General features: G+C 42.4%; 1 protein-coding gene across 4 annotated transcripts in view; it reads left to right on the top strand.

Annotated features, from left to right (window-relative positions):
- GALNT11 (polypeptide N-acetylgalactosaminyltransferase 11) overlaps positions 1-16,370 on the top strand; it is an 87,045-nt gene that overhangs the window by 50,401 nt on the left and 20,274 nt on the right. For all 4 annotated transcript variants that reach the window (XM_077808394.1, XM_077808395.1, XM_077808397.1 and 1 more), the window contains exons 7-10: positions 1,520-1,637; positions 5,095-5,247; positions 8,383-8,601; positions 13,322-13,426. In XM_077808394.1, the coding sequence (XP_077664520.1) occupies positions 1,520-1,637; positions 5,095-5,247; positions 8,383-8,601; positions 13,322-13,426 (595 nt within the window). The remainder of the gene's footprint in view (positions 1-1,519; positions 1,638-5,094; positions 5,248-8,382; positions 8,602-13,321; positions 13,427-16,370) is intronic.

Here is a 16,370-nt window from a genome sequence, read left to right as displayed (position 1 = left end):
CTATTTAGAAACCTTCATAATCCAAATGTGCTGGATTCTTCTCTACCCAGATGTTAGAGGGACAAATCCTACAGCAGAAGACCATGTCAGAACAAACAAGGGAATCCAGACTTAGGGCTGCTTACCCTGGATTCTTTTATTGCATTTTTACTGACTAGGATTGTGGAATGCCTGTCTTTAGCCACTGCCACATGGCATGTTTGCATGGACTGCTCTTTCCTCCCCCCGTCTCTGCGCCTTACACTTTGCCAGGGCAACAGCAGACAGGGACTTCCTGCTTATAAAAAGAGGTATTGGTCATACAGGAACAATTTAGGATGTAGGTTGTAGAATAGTAACTAACGTTCAGATGTTTACAAAATATATTGGTTTCAGAGTAGCAGCTGTGTTAGTCTGTATTCGCAAAAAGAAATCTGTTAGTCTCTAAGGTGCCACAAGTACGCCTTTTCTTTTTACAAAATATATTGACACAGTAAAAATGCTACATAAGAGGCAGTGCATAGAAGGGACAAAGAGCTGGAAAACCTCCGGCGAGAACAAATACTCAACTGTAGAAGAGTTATAACAATTGGGGGATAACCTGATGATTTTATTAATGATGAAACATCAGTACTCCTGATTTTAAATTCAGTTTGTGAGACAAGATAAATAATTTAATTACACCTCATTAGGTTTACTGGACTGCATACTTTAAGCTTGATCCTTGTTTCACATAGAAAGGGAATTATTACTTACTTCAGGTGATACCAGAAAGTACAGTGTACACTGGAATATATTTTTTCCCCAGTCAGGTCAGGACCAGCCTATATTAGCCCTTTGTTCATGAGAGGGAAATATATAATCATTTTGATTTGTACGCACATCACTGTACATTTGTACATATAATGAACAAGTACATCCATACATTTTAGATCCAGAGCAACGTAATCAGTTAACCAGAAAATGTAGGTACTGTGTCAGAGCTAAAGAGACAAAAATATAACCTGACTGGATACTAGGCAGGGTGGCAGTGCACTTATGCCGGTGATGTCATTGCAAAAGAGTAATTTGGTTTCTATGCAGCCGGCTATTTGCATTTGAAGGAAGACTGAGGGCTTGTTTTCATAGCCCTGCATTTTGGACTATGGGTGCATGGATGGCCATGTGCACTAGCAAGCTGTGCTGTCACTTCCCCATGTGGGTGCTGTGGGCACAAACTAAAAGGTACCTTGCTCACATTAGCCAAGTGTTGTTTAAAGGTACACATCAGGTAAATGTATGTTGCACAGTTATACGTGATGGAACAGCGAGAGATCATAGATCATATTTATACACTTTCCTTTAAAAATAAATAAATTATAGGATCTTTTGAGACCTGGTCTGATTACTTCAATCCTGCAGTCATAGTCAATGGGGTCCAACCATCTGGATCCAGTAGTAGGACTGGGGACTTGATGATTAAGCTAGAGTAACTTTTTTATTTTTTATTAAAACGAGTGTGTAGACAATGGGAACTCATTTTTAACTTTTTCTCTTCTAGGTCACCTACTATGGCAGGAGGTTTGTTTGCTATGGATAGAGAATACTTCAATGAACTTGGACAGTATGATAGTGGCATGGACATCTGGGGAGGAGAAAATCTGGAAATATCATTTCGGGTAATTGGTTTGTATTACAGTAGGTGCTCTACTTGTTCCCTTACCTAAGCAGAGATTCATTAGCATTGGAATTTCTGTTTGCCTATTGAAGGTATATGGGGCCTTCATTTTCCTTTCAAAGGATGCTTTCAACTTACAAAATAACACTCTGAAATTTCTGATCCACTACTGTAAGAACTAATTTGATTGTAACTGGAAGTTTAAAGGGGGGAAAAATGTTCTCCCTTTTGACTTTTATTCTATAGTGTTTGGCAGCACTTATCTTTAGTCACTTTTACAGTTTCCCCTTTTGTTTGTCTGGGTCTTTCACACAGCATAGGGAGAGAGAGAGAGAGACTTGAAATAAGAGAATCTGGTTTGTAAAATGACAAATTTGGCAGGAGGAGTCACCGGCAGCGTGAAACTACTTTTTACTCAGTTCGTGAAATTGACTCAACTTCAAGCTGCCAGTTGCCCTTTTAATATAAACAGGTTTATTTACATAACATTTCTGTAGGCTTATAGGCTCTTTACAAACCTGCTAGAATCCTTCTCAGAGGAGCTTGAATCCCAGTTTAGACAGGTACTGTACAAATTAAGGATCATGCAGAAGATTAGCCTGAGCTGTTGAAGAAAGATGGACAGAAAGTTACTATCGGCAGGTTCCACTGTAATTGGTTCATTAGGCTTGTGTTACATTTTATCTCCTCTTTGATTGCAGGGTAGAGATTTAAAAATAATTAAACTGCTTTGAACTTTTTTCAAACAAGTAGTAGGCACCTTTGAGTTTATAAGGAATGTTGATTCAGTCACTAGGTATGGGCAAATGTGAGGCAGGGACTCATTAAGGAAACCAGCACTGGCAAATGTTTCTTAGCCCCTGCTGCACAAAATGTACAAAATAAAAATACTTTAAGCAAATCTGTTTGCAAATTGAGTCATGATAGGGACAAAGAATGTAGGTCACATTTACAGGGTGTTGGGCTGAATGCTGGAAATCAGTGACTTTGAAAACAAATTTGGGGTTATGGTGGAAAGCCAACTGAACTGGGGCTCGTATGGTGATGCTGTGGCTATAGGCGTAACTCAGTCCTTGGATGTATAAGAAGGAGCATATTGAGTAGAAGGAGAGAGATGGTTACCTCTGTACAGCATTGATGAGATTGTTACTGAAATATTGTGCCGAAGTACGGCATGCCTGCTTTTAAAAGGATGTTGAAATATTGGAAAGGATTCAGAATAGAGTTGTTAGAAGAATTCAGGGCCTGGAAAATCTGCTTTCCAGTGAGAGACTTAGGAAGCTCAATCTATTTATCTTATCCAAGAGGAGGTGAAGAGGTGACTTGATGAGTCTGTAAGTACCTACTTGGGGAGAAGATTTCTGAGAGTCAAGGGCTCTTTAGTCTAGCAGACAAACACACAACAAAATCCAGTGGCTGGAAGCTGAAGTTAGGAAAAACTCAGAATGGAAGCAAGGTGCAAACTAAAGATTGGATATCTTTCTAAAACAGGTGTCCTAGCTCAACCAGAAGTTATGGGCTTAATGCAGGAATTATTGGTTGACATGTTCTAGCCTGTGTTATGTAGGTCAGACTAGATCATCAATATGGTCTTTTCTGGCCTTAAAATCCCTGAATTTTAGTTACCAGAAAGAAGATAAAGTAGGGCAAACATTTTAACTCATACATGCAAAAGGGATTACAAGTCACACACATGTATATGTATCTGCATACAGCACATGTGGGAAACCTGTCTTAAACAACCACTTACAGGACTTAACAGTGTTTGCTTAATGGAGGTTGTTATATTAAGGTGGAGAAAAAATGTACTTGTTAAGTTTGGGGATACTCTGAAATGGACAGGAGATTGATTAATCAAGATGATGACCTGTTACACAGGTTATTGTGTTGCACATGTACTGTAGCAGGAACAGTAGGGATGCTGAAGTTAAGGTTAAATGATTAACCTTATACTAGTAGTAATAAATAAATAGTCCATTCTAATCCCTGGTCAACACTTCAAAGTTATACCAGTATGACTGACAGAGGTAAATATATGTCATAAATGTAAAGGGAAGGGTAAACCCCTTTAAAATCCCTCCTGGCCAGAGGAAAAATCCTCTCACCTGTAAAGGGTTAAGAAGCTAGGATAACCTCGTTGGCACCTGACCAAAATGACCAATGAGGAGACAAGATACTTTCAAAAGCTGTGGGGAGGGAAAAACAAAGAGTCTGTCTGTCTGTGTGATGCTTTTGCCGGGGACAGAACAGGAATGGAGTCTTAGAATTTAGTAAGTAATCTAGCTAGATATGCATTAGATTATGATTTCTTTAAATGGCTGAGAAATTAAGCTGTGCTGAATGGAATGGATATTCCTGTTTTTGTGTCTTTTTGTAACTTAAGGTTTTGCCTAGAGGGATTCTCTATGTTTTGAATCTGATTACCCTGTAGGGTGTTTACCATCCTGATTTTACAGAGGTGATTCTTTCTTTCTTCTATTAAAATCCTTCTTTTCAGAAACTGAAAGCTTTTTCATTGTTCTTAAGATCCAAGGGTTTGGGTCTGTGGTCACCTATGCAAATTGGTGAGGATTTTTACCAAACCTTCCCCAGGAAGTGGTGTGCAAGGGTTGGGAGGATTTTGGGGGGAAAGACATTTCCAAACAATGCTTTCCTAATAAATAAACCCAGATAAACGTTTGGTGGTGGCAGTGGAAGTCCAAGGGCAAAGGGTTAAATAGTTTGTACCTTGGGGAAGGACCTTAACCTAAGCTGGTAAAAGTAAGCTTAGGAGGTTTTCATGCAGGTCCCCACATCTGTACCCGAGAGTTCAGAGTGGGGAAGGAACCTTGACAGGTGTGATTTTTTTTTTTAAACCAATTTATAGTTTTACTGTTACAAGTCCTAGTGTGGACACACTGGTATAAAGGTGCCCTGCCTGTATGGGAATACCTATACTGTAATAAAGCACTTTTATACCAGTATCACTGTGTCCACTCTAGCCGGGTTGGACCTGTGTACTTAAGCCTTGTCTGCAGTACTGGGTTAACCTGTATGGTCACCTATAACTTTCTAAACTTTCACTGTTGTCCTGAAATGTTCTATGTTTGGTCTTTTGTCTGAAAACTAAATATTGAAAGCTTGAAAAACATTGTGGCTCTTTCCAATGGGAAGTAGAGTGGGAGAAAATACGTGCTGTTATTGTTTTTAAAAACCGCTTGCCACATTTTGTTTTGAACAATCCTAACAAGTGACAGGGAGGGTGATCTAGGCAAATTGATATGGACATTGCCTTTTTCAGAGAGTAAAGCCTTGCCTTTTTCCACCCATAGGAAATTGGTTTTGATTTAATGGTGAGATGAGCCTTTAAAAACTGAATACTGAGCACACACAATTCTACCCTAACTATCCTCTTAATAAATAGCATTGAACCTTTTCTGTACTCTACAGTGAGGTGTCTTCTGCTTTCTTGCGGACAGATCTGGATGTGTGGGGGTAGACTTCTAATCATCCCTTGCTCCAGAGTAGGACACATATTCCGTAAAAGGCGCCCCTATGGCTCACCAGGGGGGAAGGATACCATGGCACATAACTCTCTGCGCCTGGCACACGTTTGGATGGATGAATATAAGGTAAGACAAAAATTACTGAGTTTGAAATGGGAGTGTTCATTGAATTGTTCCAGTTTGTGATAACACATCCATTCCTTTGTCTAACAAGATACTATCTGTGCACGGTTCTCGCTCATGTGACATACTTAGTGTGAGATACTCAGAAATTCCCAAGCGCTGTGTGTCTTTTTGGCCTGTGAGGTCAGCATTAGGGACCAGAGGCACCAGCCAATCCCACTTCCTGTCCAAAAAGGACTTCACCTACTGATTGTATGAGTACCCTACCTCCGTTCTGTGCCGTTTTTCTTGTATCAGCTATGTAGTTCTCCAGCTTTTTCTATCCTTGTTCTCTGAAAGCTGCCAGGGTCTTTTGTTACAACAGATTTAGGGGTGGAAGGCAGGTCTGAAGATATTTCCATGCTTATACATATAATGAAAGTGCAAGATAATGGTATTGACTGAAGCTGTGGTGGGATGAATGATATAGAAGAGAGACATAGAAAGATTAGTATAGATGGTCTGTTTTCCTCTGTTTTGTTCAGCAGAGAGTACAACAGCAGCATTTAGTAAATAATTAAAAATTCTATATGATAGATAGGGAAATAGTAAAAATTGCATTTTAATTTTTACATTCCTGAGGAGTTGCAAATTATGTATTTATGCAATATGAGATACAAATATGCAATACAAAAAAGCAAGATATCAGTTACACTTTTAAGGATACGATGATGACTACACTGAATATCCCACTTCATTAATACTTTTATTGAAAAAATGAACAGATACAATAATACACAGAATTATATATTTGATACAGAAAAGTCTTATCTAATTCATTCCTATGACAATGTACAGTTGCCCTGGATCCATTTCACTATATACATGATATGCCTTGTGCTAGATTGTATTAGCCTTGCTCTTATAGCTTCTTTGTACCTGCTACAGAAATTTCAGTGATATTAACTTTACAATCATCTTCAGAATCAACAAGTATCTCAGTAATGATGGATGTAAGCACTAGAATGTCATTATTGCCAGCAAGTTCCAGACATCAGTTAAAGCGCAGGTTTACCCAGCGAAGTGTCAGGGTTCCATGCTTATTGTATCCTAAAGAATGCATATGAAATTAGCCTAGTATACAGACAGTGTCTTTTCTGTTTTACTTGCAAACTCAGTCTAGGATGTGAGAATCAACATGGGAATTTCCTTTTTCATACATCACCAGTAATAATGATTCTGCAGGCATTATTATGGCTAATGATATTGTGTAATCTCATTAGCTCTCATTGCACCACTGTTGGAGTTGCACAGGTGTGACTGAGGGCATAATTTAGAATCTTTATTACTAGGGATGAAGTAGGATAAGGACAGAACCCATCTTAACTCCAAGAGCCCAGATTAAAGGCCTGGTCTTGTAAATGCATGTGGATGTGAATATCACCAATCACAGGCGTAGTCCTGTTGAAGTCAGTGAGACTAACCACATGAATAACATCATTCATATGCAAGAACAAGCCCTGAACTTGCATGTCTGGCAGTTAGAAAATAAATACTTTTTTCACTTGTAAACAAAACAAATTTGTTATGGAAATCATAGAGGCACAGTAAACATTGTCTCTAAAATGACATTATGGAATTTTGAAGCACTTGGAGGAGAGGAAGGTGGTCAGGAACAGTCAACATGGAATCACCAAGGGCAAGTCATGCTTGGCCAATTTGATTGCCTTCTATGATGAGATAACTGGCTCTGAGGCTATTGGGAAAGCGGTGGACATGATATTCCTTGACTTTAGCAAAACTTTTGATACGGTCTCCCATAGTATTCTTGCCAGCAAGTTAAAAAAGTATGAATTGGATGAATGGACTATAAGGTGGATAGAAAGCTGGGTAGATCGTCAGGCTCAACGGGTACTGATCAATGTCTCAATGTCTAATTGCAAACTGGTATCAAGGGGAGTGCCCCAGGAGTCTGTCCTGGGGCCAGTTTTGTTCAACATCTTCATTAATTATCTGGATGATGGGATGGATTGCACCCTCAGCAAGTTCGTGGATGACACTAAGCTGGGGGGACAGGTAGATACGCTGGAGGGTAGAGATATGGTCCAAAGTGACCTAGACAAATTGGAGGATTGGGCTAAAATAAATCTGGTGAGGTTCAACAAGGACAAGTGTAGAATCCTGCACTTAGGATGGAAAAAATCCCATGCACTGCTATGGGCTGGGGACTGACTGGCTAAGAGGCAGTTCTGCAGAAAAGGACCTGGAGATTACAGTGGTTGAGAAGCTGGATAAGAGTCAACAGTGTGCCCTTGTTGCAAGAAGGCTATCGGCATATTGGGCTGCATTAGTAGGAGCATTGCCAGCAGATAAAGGGAAGTGATTACTCCCGTCTATTGGGCACTGGTGAGGCCACATCTGGAGTATTGTGTCCAGTTTTGGGCTCCCCACTACAGAAAGGATGTGGACAAATTGGAGAGAGTCCAGCAGAAGGCAACAAAAATGATTAAGGGGCTCGGGCACATGACTTACGAAGAGAGGCTGAGGGAACTGGGGTTATTTAGTCTGTAGAAGAGAAGAGTGAGGGGGGATTTGATAGCAGCTGTCAACTACCTGAAGTGGGGTTCCAAAGAGGATGGAGCTTGGCTGTTCAGTGGTGGCAGATGACAGAACAAGAAGCAATGGTCTCAAGTTGCAATGGGGGAGGTCTAGTTGGGGATTGCCCCTGTTTTGAGCAGGGGGTTGGACTAGATGACCTTCTGACTTCCCTTCCAACCCTGATATTCTATGATATTAGGAAAAACTATTTCACTAGGAGAGTGGTGAAGCACTGGAATGGGTTACCTAGAGAAATGGTGGAATCTCCATCCTTCAAGGTTTTTAAGGCCTGGCTTGACAAAGCCCTGGCTGGGATGATTTAGTTGGGGTTGGTCCTGCTTTGAGCAGGGGGTTGGACTAGATGACTTCCTAAGGTCTCTTCCAACCCTAATCTTCTATGATTCTAGTTCCAATTTTCAGAGAAGATTTAATACTTTGTCAGTGGTTAAATGGAACAGGTATGTAGTTTAATGCATTGGATTAATCATGGTTTAAAATTGGTACTAGAAGTAATGTACATAGTTCTGATACGATATTTTCTCCTATTTCTTTTCTATGTAGGAACAATATTTTGCCCTAAGACCTGAACTAAGGACCAGGAATTATGGAAACATTACTGACCGTGTGGAGTTGAGAAAAAAAATGAACTGCAAGTCATTTAAATGGTATTTAGATAATATCTACCCAGAGATGCAAATATCCGGGCCCAATGCCAAAGCTCAGCAACCAGTTTTTATTAACAGAGGGCAAAAACGACCAAAAATACTGCAGCATGGAAGGGTAAGACACTATTCAACTTCTTTAGAAAATCCTTAGATTCCCCCCTTTTTAGGTAGTTTTGAAACTTACTGTGATGGTGCACATAGGATTAAGTACAGTAAATTGTTTTCACAGTAGGTGATTTGGTGTATTACTGTAATAAAAGTTAGTTTTGTCTTGAAAATGACAAATTTTGTATATTTATCCAGAGGTAAATTGGAAAAGGCCCCTTTATGTAAGCCAGGTTCTTTTCAGATGGTACAGTAATGAAGCAGTGTCTTTCCCTGCATTGAGGGCTTTGCAGCTTTAAAGTCCACATAGGACACTTTCATGACTGACCATTGGTTCTGAGAGTAGATATGGATTGAGAAGAACCTACCACGAGACTTTCACACTCTTTGTTTATAATGGATGTACAATGTAATTAGATATCCTCGGTCAGTACTTTTATTCAACAGTTTTCTGCAAAGATGAAAATTCACATCTGACTGAAAATGCCTCTCTTGCCCTTTACCCATAAGGTGAGGCCAAGTAAGAAATCTTACTCTTAGGTGTTCAGCGAAAGCATTTGGCGTATTAGTGGAAACCTAGCAAAAAACACCACCAAGAAGGATATGGTGATAAACTTTTAAAATGGTGCATATCCATCTATTACTAAGTAGACCTTGGCTTATGGGTTTGTATGCAAGAATTACCTGAGTTGCACCTGCTTTCGCCAGTGCTGAATCTGGCCCAGTACAGTTTTTTTTTTTAAACTTTCCAAAAAAGCAGGAATGGATCCAGATTCCATAGAACATCTGTCAATCTTTCTATGTGCAAGAGAGCTGTAGGAGACTCAGGTAATTCTTATTTTAGGTATGGACAGGTGGGAACCTCTCACTGATGATCGTAAACCAATTTAATAAGTAACCCGGTTAATACGTAAACATGCCATCTCCCCCTGCCCCTTCCGGACAACATAGCGTAGCCTGCAATATTTATCAGTAAACTTTAAATAATGGATGCAACTGTTAAGTGTACGGCCCCAATTCTGCAGGCTGCTGCATGCAGAACACAAGATCGGACATACTGGGTAAGACCAAGGATCCATCTAGCCCAGTATCTTGTCTTCTGACAGTGGTCAATGCCGGGTACTTCAGAGGGAATGAACAGAGAAGGCGATCATCAAGTGAACACCTGTGCTCACGTAGAGTCCCTTTGAAATCACTAGGATTTCACTGCAGAAGGAGCTGCAGCAGTGAAGCAGTTATAGAATATTTTCTTCAGTTCAGTTCAGTACCTAGTTGGGACGCTATATGTTTTAAAATGAAATGTCTGGTTTGTTCTAAATACAGCAGATGCACCAAGCACTTAGGCATTTCCCTTGTCACTCTTTTTACCTTTGGAGGATAATAATGGCTTTCTGGTTACTCCCAGATGAAGGCTTAGCTGAAGGAATACTGTTGATTTTGGATGAGGTTATTAAAGGCTTTTGAACATCTCAGAATGAAGTGAGGGGGCCTTATCCGTAGCCAAGGATCTCCTTCCCTTCAATTTAGAGCAGGAGTGGCCAACCTGAGCCTGAGAAGGAGCCAGCTTTTACCATTGTACATTGCCAGAGATTCACAGTAATATGTCAGCAGCCCCCAACAGCTTCCCCCGCCCAGTTCCCAGTGCTTCACATCCACTGGCAGCCCCGCCAATCAGCGCCTCCCTCTCCCTCCCCACACCTCCCAATCAGCTGTTTCGTGGCATGTGTAAGGGGGCTTATTCCTTCACCCACTTACTTCCTTGCTCCTTCTCGCATGAACAGAGAGCAACAATACCCGAAGTCCAAAAGTGCAAACAATTGGATGTTTATTGGCGTGAACTTCCAGCAAGCATGATTCCAGTTTCCTTCTTTAACGTCCCCCTTCCCAGCTCTGACACCACAGAGCCTTACCTGTGTCCCTGTTCCCATTCCCCCCCTTAGCAAAACATGATTCCAGTTTCCTCACCCCCATTCCCTGTTCCCATTCCCCCCCTTAATTCCTGATTGACTGCAGACTATATAGTAAAAGTTGAGTTCTGCTTAGCTATACCTTAACCTATCATTTTACTGAAATTTAACTAACCAATCCTAACAGATTGTAATATGATTATTTAACCAATTATATCTCATCACCTTAATTAGTTTACACCCAGCAAAATTAATTATACAGCCGACAGAAACAATCTCAGAACCAGACACAGATTATGCAGACAAACAGTAGGGAAATGGAGACTACAATGATAGAACAACACAGAAATGAGGGTTTCACATCCCAGCTATTGATAAGTGAGTTCTTGCCAGACAGGATGCTATCAAACTAAGTTTCCTTTTACATTTTCTAGGCACTTCCCTTTCTCTGGAGGCGATAAGCACTATCAGGACAGGATTGTATTCCTAACAACCCAATAGCACCTTATTTCAATGTGACTAGTTTGTAATGTGAGGATGTGACCGTATGCTTCCCAGCTTATGGCTGCCTCTGCTGCTTAGCCAGAGGCTTTAGCCTAAGAACAGGGCCTCAGACTGTCACAGTAAGAGAAGGCCCTTACACCAGCAGACAGTGATTTTGATTTTCTTTTATATCTCTATAACTAGCTAAGTGATAAGAATACATCTAAATTCTTAGAGTATAGGCCTTTACAGACAGGCCTGAATATCTATATCCTAACAGCATGCAGGAGGCTCTGGGGGTGGAGGGGGAGGAGCGAGGGCATGGCAGGCTCGGGGAGGGGGCGGGAAGGGGTGGAGGGGGGGCAGGGCTTGTGGCAGAGCCGGGGGTTGAGCAGTGAGCCCCCCCCGGCACACTGGCAAGTTGGCGCCTGTAGCTCCAGCCCCGGAGTCGGCGCCTAGACGAGGCGCCGCACGTTAACGTCTGGAGAGCCGCGTGTGGCTCCGGAGCCCCAGGTTGGCCACCCCGATTTAGAGGATAGCCTTGTATGTCCTTTGAATAAACAGGACAGTGTACTGCCAAATATAATTAATGTCCTGCAGATTGAGTCTTTGGGGTTTGATAAGTGTGCTCAATATTGTGTGGGGTGGTTAGTCAGCTTTGGCTCTAATTCATTACATAAACTGATGCAAGAGGCCCGGGAACAGAATGATCATCCAATATCACCACAGTGTGCCAGACTCCAATGGGTTCAGAATAAATTACTCCAAATCCCACCTTTTATAATATAAAAACTAATTTGGAAGGGAGCAGTGCTTGTTAGCCAGCTGGGGAAGTATCATAAAAATTGTCAAACGCTAGTGGTTCATGACTGATGAGACACACTCATCATTTTAAAACCACGTAAGTTACATAATTTAAGGACCTACTGGTGAGTGATTAACATTCAAAATTTTCCCTAAAGTCCTTGATAGAGAATGTTCCTTAGAATCCTCTCAGTTTAAAATATGTAATTTATTTGATTTAGATGTATAGTGCAAATCAGCAAAGGGATAGCAGTTATTTATGCTGCAGGACATAGCATCTTAAGGCATCTGAAGAAGCAAATATTGCTGGGGGTGATGCTCAGAGAAAAATGGAATTTAGTTTGTTGTTGTGCTGCCCGATTATTTAGTGTCATGCTACAGAGTAGCTATTTCTTTCTGGATTTATGTATCCATTAGAGGTGTCTCGAGTGTTTTATAGCAGTGCCTTTTGGTTTTATAAATCTAAAGAATAAGAAAATACTGATTTTTCAGGAATAGCCTAGTAATAAGACAAAAGCCAAAGTAACTGCATGCATTTATCTAAGGCAAAATTGGCTCATTTTTCAGGATGGCTCACTGTTCCAAGGCTGTGAAAGCTCGTCTACATTCAGCTCCAAAATGAGGATCAGCTTTTTTTCCTATTGTTGATCATACTGAAGCCAAATAATTCTAGACCAGAATAAAAGCCTTTGAGCATGCTGATCTACTTCATGGGACCACTGACCAAATGACCATCAGCAGAATTCAGGGTTGGGTGGGAGAGACTCTTGTCACACCAGGAGAGCAGCTGAGCAGCCACTAGGAGCTTTATAATTCATCTCAGTAGTAGGCTTTCTTCAATATGCAGCCACATATTGAGTGTCTGATCCCAGTCTGTCCAAAAAAAACAAACTCCAGGTTATTCTACTTCATGTTACAGTCAATGCATCAAAACTGGGCTGGGATCTCATCCGAAAGACATGGGAAGTTTTACACTCTAAATTGAATCCCCACCAGAGGCCTAATAAAATTAAGGTAGTTGAGACCAGGTAGAGTCAGTTCCTGAGGTTTTTGGAAGTCAGGTGGCACAAAGTCACTTGCATTAAGTGAATCCAAAAGGGAACGTGGTGGGGGCAAAGCATTCTTATGTTTGTAATTGCTGTGAATCCTAGAAAGAAAACCCATAAATATCTAGGAGTGAAAGTATATGTGTGACCTCTGCTGTTCAGAGAAAGGATGAAGTTGTTAGGGAATAACTGAATTACACAAACACAACAGGCAAAATTCTGTCATGTGTGCACACTACTTCCAAATTGCAGGGAGGAGGAAACTTGTCAGGTCTTGAAGATAAAATTAAATTGTTTTAAAGTGTGTTTATACTAAAATATTAATTTAAAAAGCAGAATGTCCTATATGTGAAAAGGGAAGAAGTTGTTTCTTTGTGAGCATATGATGAGTTTTAGGAAATATGGATTATTAGAAGATTTGCCAAATGTTCCTTCTGCTACTTCCCTTTAATGATGGTATAAATTAAGCTGTCATCATTTCCTTTCACAGCTTTATCACCTTCAAACCAACAAATGTCTGGTTGCCCAGGGTCACCCAAGTCAGAAAGGAGGACTAGTTGTGGTTAGGGAGTGTGACTACAGTGATCAAAATCAGGTAGGTGATCGATGTTGGCTTGCTGCCATTAATTCAAGTAAGGATTTTCCAGACTTTCCAAATTGCTAGCATGTTGTGCTGTTGCGAAGGAGCCTAATGCAACCCCTAATTTTGATTAAAAGGAGCCAGCTGCAAAGTACCTTTATCTTCAGTGTGCAAGTGCTGACCATTTGGATTGCAAATCCTACTGTGCCGCACTTACGTGTGTGTCTACACTTAAAACGCTACAGTGGCACAGCGGCTGTAGCCCTTCCATAGTTCATCTTAAGTGATCACTCTCCTTACAGTGTGTATGATAACACCCATTGTTTCATGTTGTGTGTGTATATAAATCTCCTCACTGTATTTTCCACTGAATGCAACTGATGAAGTGAGCTGTAGCTCACGAAAGCTTATGCTCAAATTGGTTAGTCTCTAAGGTGCCACTAGTACTCCTTTTCTTTTTGCGAATACCGACTAACACAGCTGCTACTCTGAAACCCTTCCCTGTAGACACCCGAGAGGCGATAAGCTAGATTGACGGAAGATATCTCCACTGACCTAGTGCTGTCTACACAGGGACTCAGGTTGGCTTAATGTCACTCAGGGGTATGGAGTTTTCACACTCCTGACCAACGTAATTAAAGTGACCTGATTTTCTAATGTAGACCAGGCCCTAATCTTACGCGGAGCAGCCTGCTCTGGTCAACATGGAGCATCGGATGCTGGGAGCTGTTATCTTTGTGGGTTGCATCTTTGTATTAATGTGAACTGCATATGGCTTATGGGCTCCACTTTGGCCACCCCTTGTAGAAAGGCTGTCATTCCTTTGACTCTTAGGGCTGGTCTTCACTATCCACACTGCTGCAATCGATGTAGCAGGGATCAATTTAGCAGATTTAGTGAAGACCTGCTAAATTGATGGCAGAGCTCTCTCTGGTTGACTCCGGTGGAAGATCAAGGGAAGTCGACCGGAGAGCGTCTCCTGTCGACGCAGTGCAGTGAAGACACCGGGGTAAGTTGACCTAAACTACATCGACTCCAGCTACATTAGTCACATAGCTGGAGTAGCATAACTTAGGTCGATTTACCCCTGTAGTGAAGACAAGCCCTTAGAGCTGCTACAGTCAGTCAGTTGTTAACTAGTTCTGGGGACTCACGATACATACATGCTGCTGCTTTGTCCACTGTCCCGCTTGCACTCTGTCTCTGTTCAGTTTGTTTTTAATTAAGACAAGTATTTCATTTTCTGGGTTTCTCATTGTGTGGCACTATCAGGGTTCCTTCCCCACTCTGAACTTTAGGGTACAGATGTGGGGACCTGCATGAAAGACCCCCTAAGCTTATTTTTTACCAGCTGAGGGTAAAAACTCCCCAAGGCACAAATTCTCCCTGGTACTTTGGATTAGGTAAACGCTGCCACCACCAAGTGATTCAAACAAACATTTAGGGAGGGCCACTTGGAACCTTATCTTCCCCCTAATATCCCCCCAAGCCGTACACCCCCTTTCCTGGGAAGGCTTGAGAATAAACAAGATGAGCACAGACCAACCTTGGGTTTTAGGGACACTAAAAACCCCAATTAGATTCTTAAAGAACACAGAACTTTATTAAAAAGAAAAGTAAAAGAAACACTTCTGTAAAATTAGGATGGAAAATAATCTCACAGGGCAATCAGATTCAAAACACAGAGGGTTTCCCCTCTAGGCAAAACTTTAAGGTTAAAAAAACAGGGATAAACCTCCCTCTTAGCACAGGGGAAAATTCACAAACTGAAACAAAAGATAATCTAACGCATTTCCTTGCTATTACTTACTATTTCTGTAAGATTAGATGCTTAGTTCAGCTATGGCTTAGGGAGATGTATTTTCCCTGTCCTGGTTCCTCACTGACCCCGGAGCGAACAACAAAGAGAACAAAAGCAAACCCCTGTCCCCACAGATTTTGAAAGTATCTTCTTCTCTCATTGGTCCCTTTGGTCAGGTGCCAACCAGGTTACCCGAGTTTCTTAACCCTTTACAGGTAAAGGAGGGATTTTATGCTACCCTTAGCTGTATGTTTATGACCGACACCATTAGCATATTGTGACTGGGGGGGGCATCGTAACTCTAGTTCTCTGAAAAGCAGGCTCTGCTAAGGGGTTTCAAGATGGCCACCCCAAAATTAAGGCACCTGCAATCATTAGTCAGTTTGGAAAACTTGGTGCCGTTATTTCTACGTTAGTCTAGGAAAGTACTGATGCCTTAAGGCACTAAGGGGCCTGGTGCATGATGCCACCTACTGGAACCAGTGGCTTTAGAGCAGGGGTGGGCAAACTTTTTGGTCCGAGGGCCACATCTGGGTGGGGAAATTGCATGCAGGGCCATGAATGTAGGGCTGGGGCAGGGGGTTGGGGTGTAGGAGGAGGTGTGGTGTGCAGGAAGGGGCTCAGGGCGGGGGTTGAGGCACAGGAGGGATGCGGGGTGTACAAGGGGGCTCGAGGTGCGGGAGGGGTGTCAGAGGGGGCTCAGGGTGGGAGGTTGGGGCTCAGGAGTGGTGTGGGGTGTACAAGGGGGCTCAGGGCAGGGGGTTGAGGTGTGGGCTCTGGCCCGGTGCCGCTTATGTGGAGCGGCTCCGGGGTGGCAGCGGCACACAGTGGGGCTAAGGTGAGCTCCCTGCCTGCCCTGGCCCTGCGCCGCTCCCAGAAGCGGCTGGCACCAGGTCCCTGCGGCCCTGGGGGAGGGGGGAGCTGAGGGCTCAGTGTGCTTCCCTTGCCTGCAGGTACCTCCCCTGAAGCTCCCATTGGCCGTGGTTCCCTGTTCCCGGCCAATGGGAGCTGCGGGGGGGCGGTGCCTGCAGGCGAGGGCAGCGCACGTAGCCCACCCCTCCTCCAGGGGATGCAGGGACATGATGCTGGCTGCTTCCGGAAATGGCGCAGGGCCTGTGGCGCCACGGGCAATGGTGAGCTGGAACCAGTTTGCACCGG

Source organism: Eretmochelys imbricata, chromosome 2 (genome assembly GCF_965152235.1).
Source record: "Eretmochelys imbricata isolate rEreImb1 chromosome 2, rEreImb1.hap1, whole genome shotgun sequence".
Taxonomy (NCBI): Eukaryota; Metazoa; Chordata; order Testudines; family Cheloniidae; genus Eretmochelys; species Eretmochelys imbricata.
Note: the sequence above shows the minus strand (reverse complement) of the source record. Positions and strands in the feature narration are given on the sequence as shown.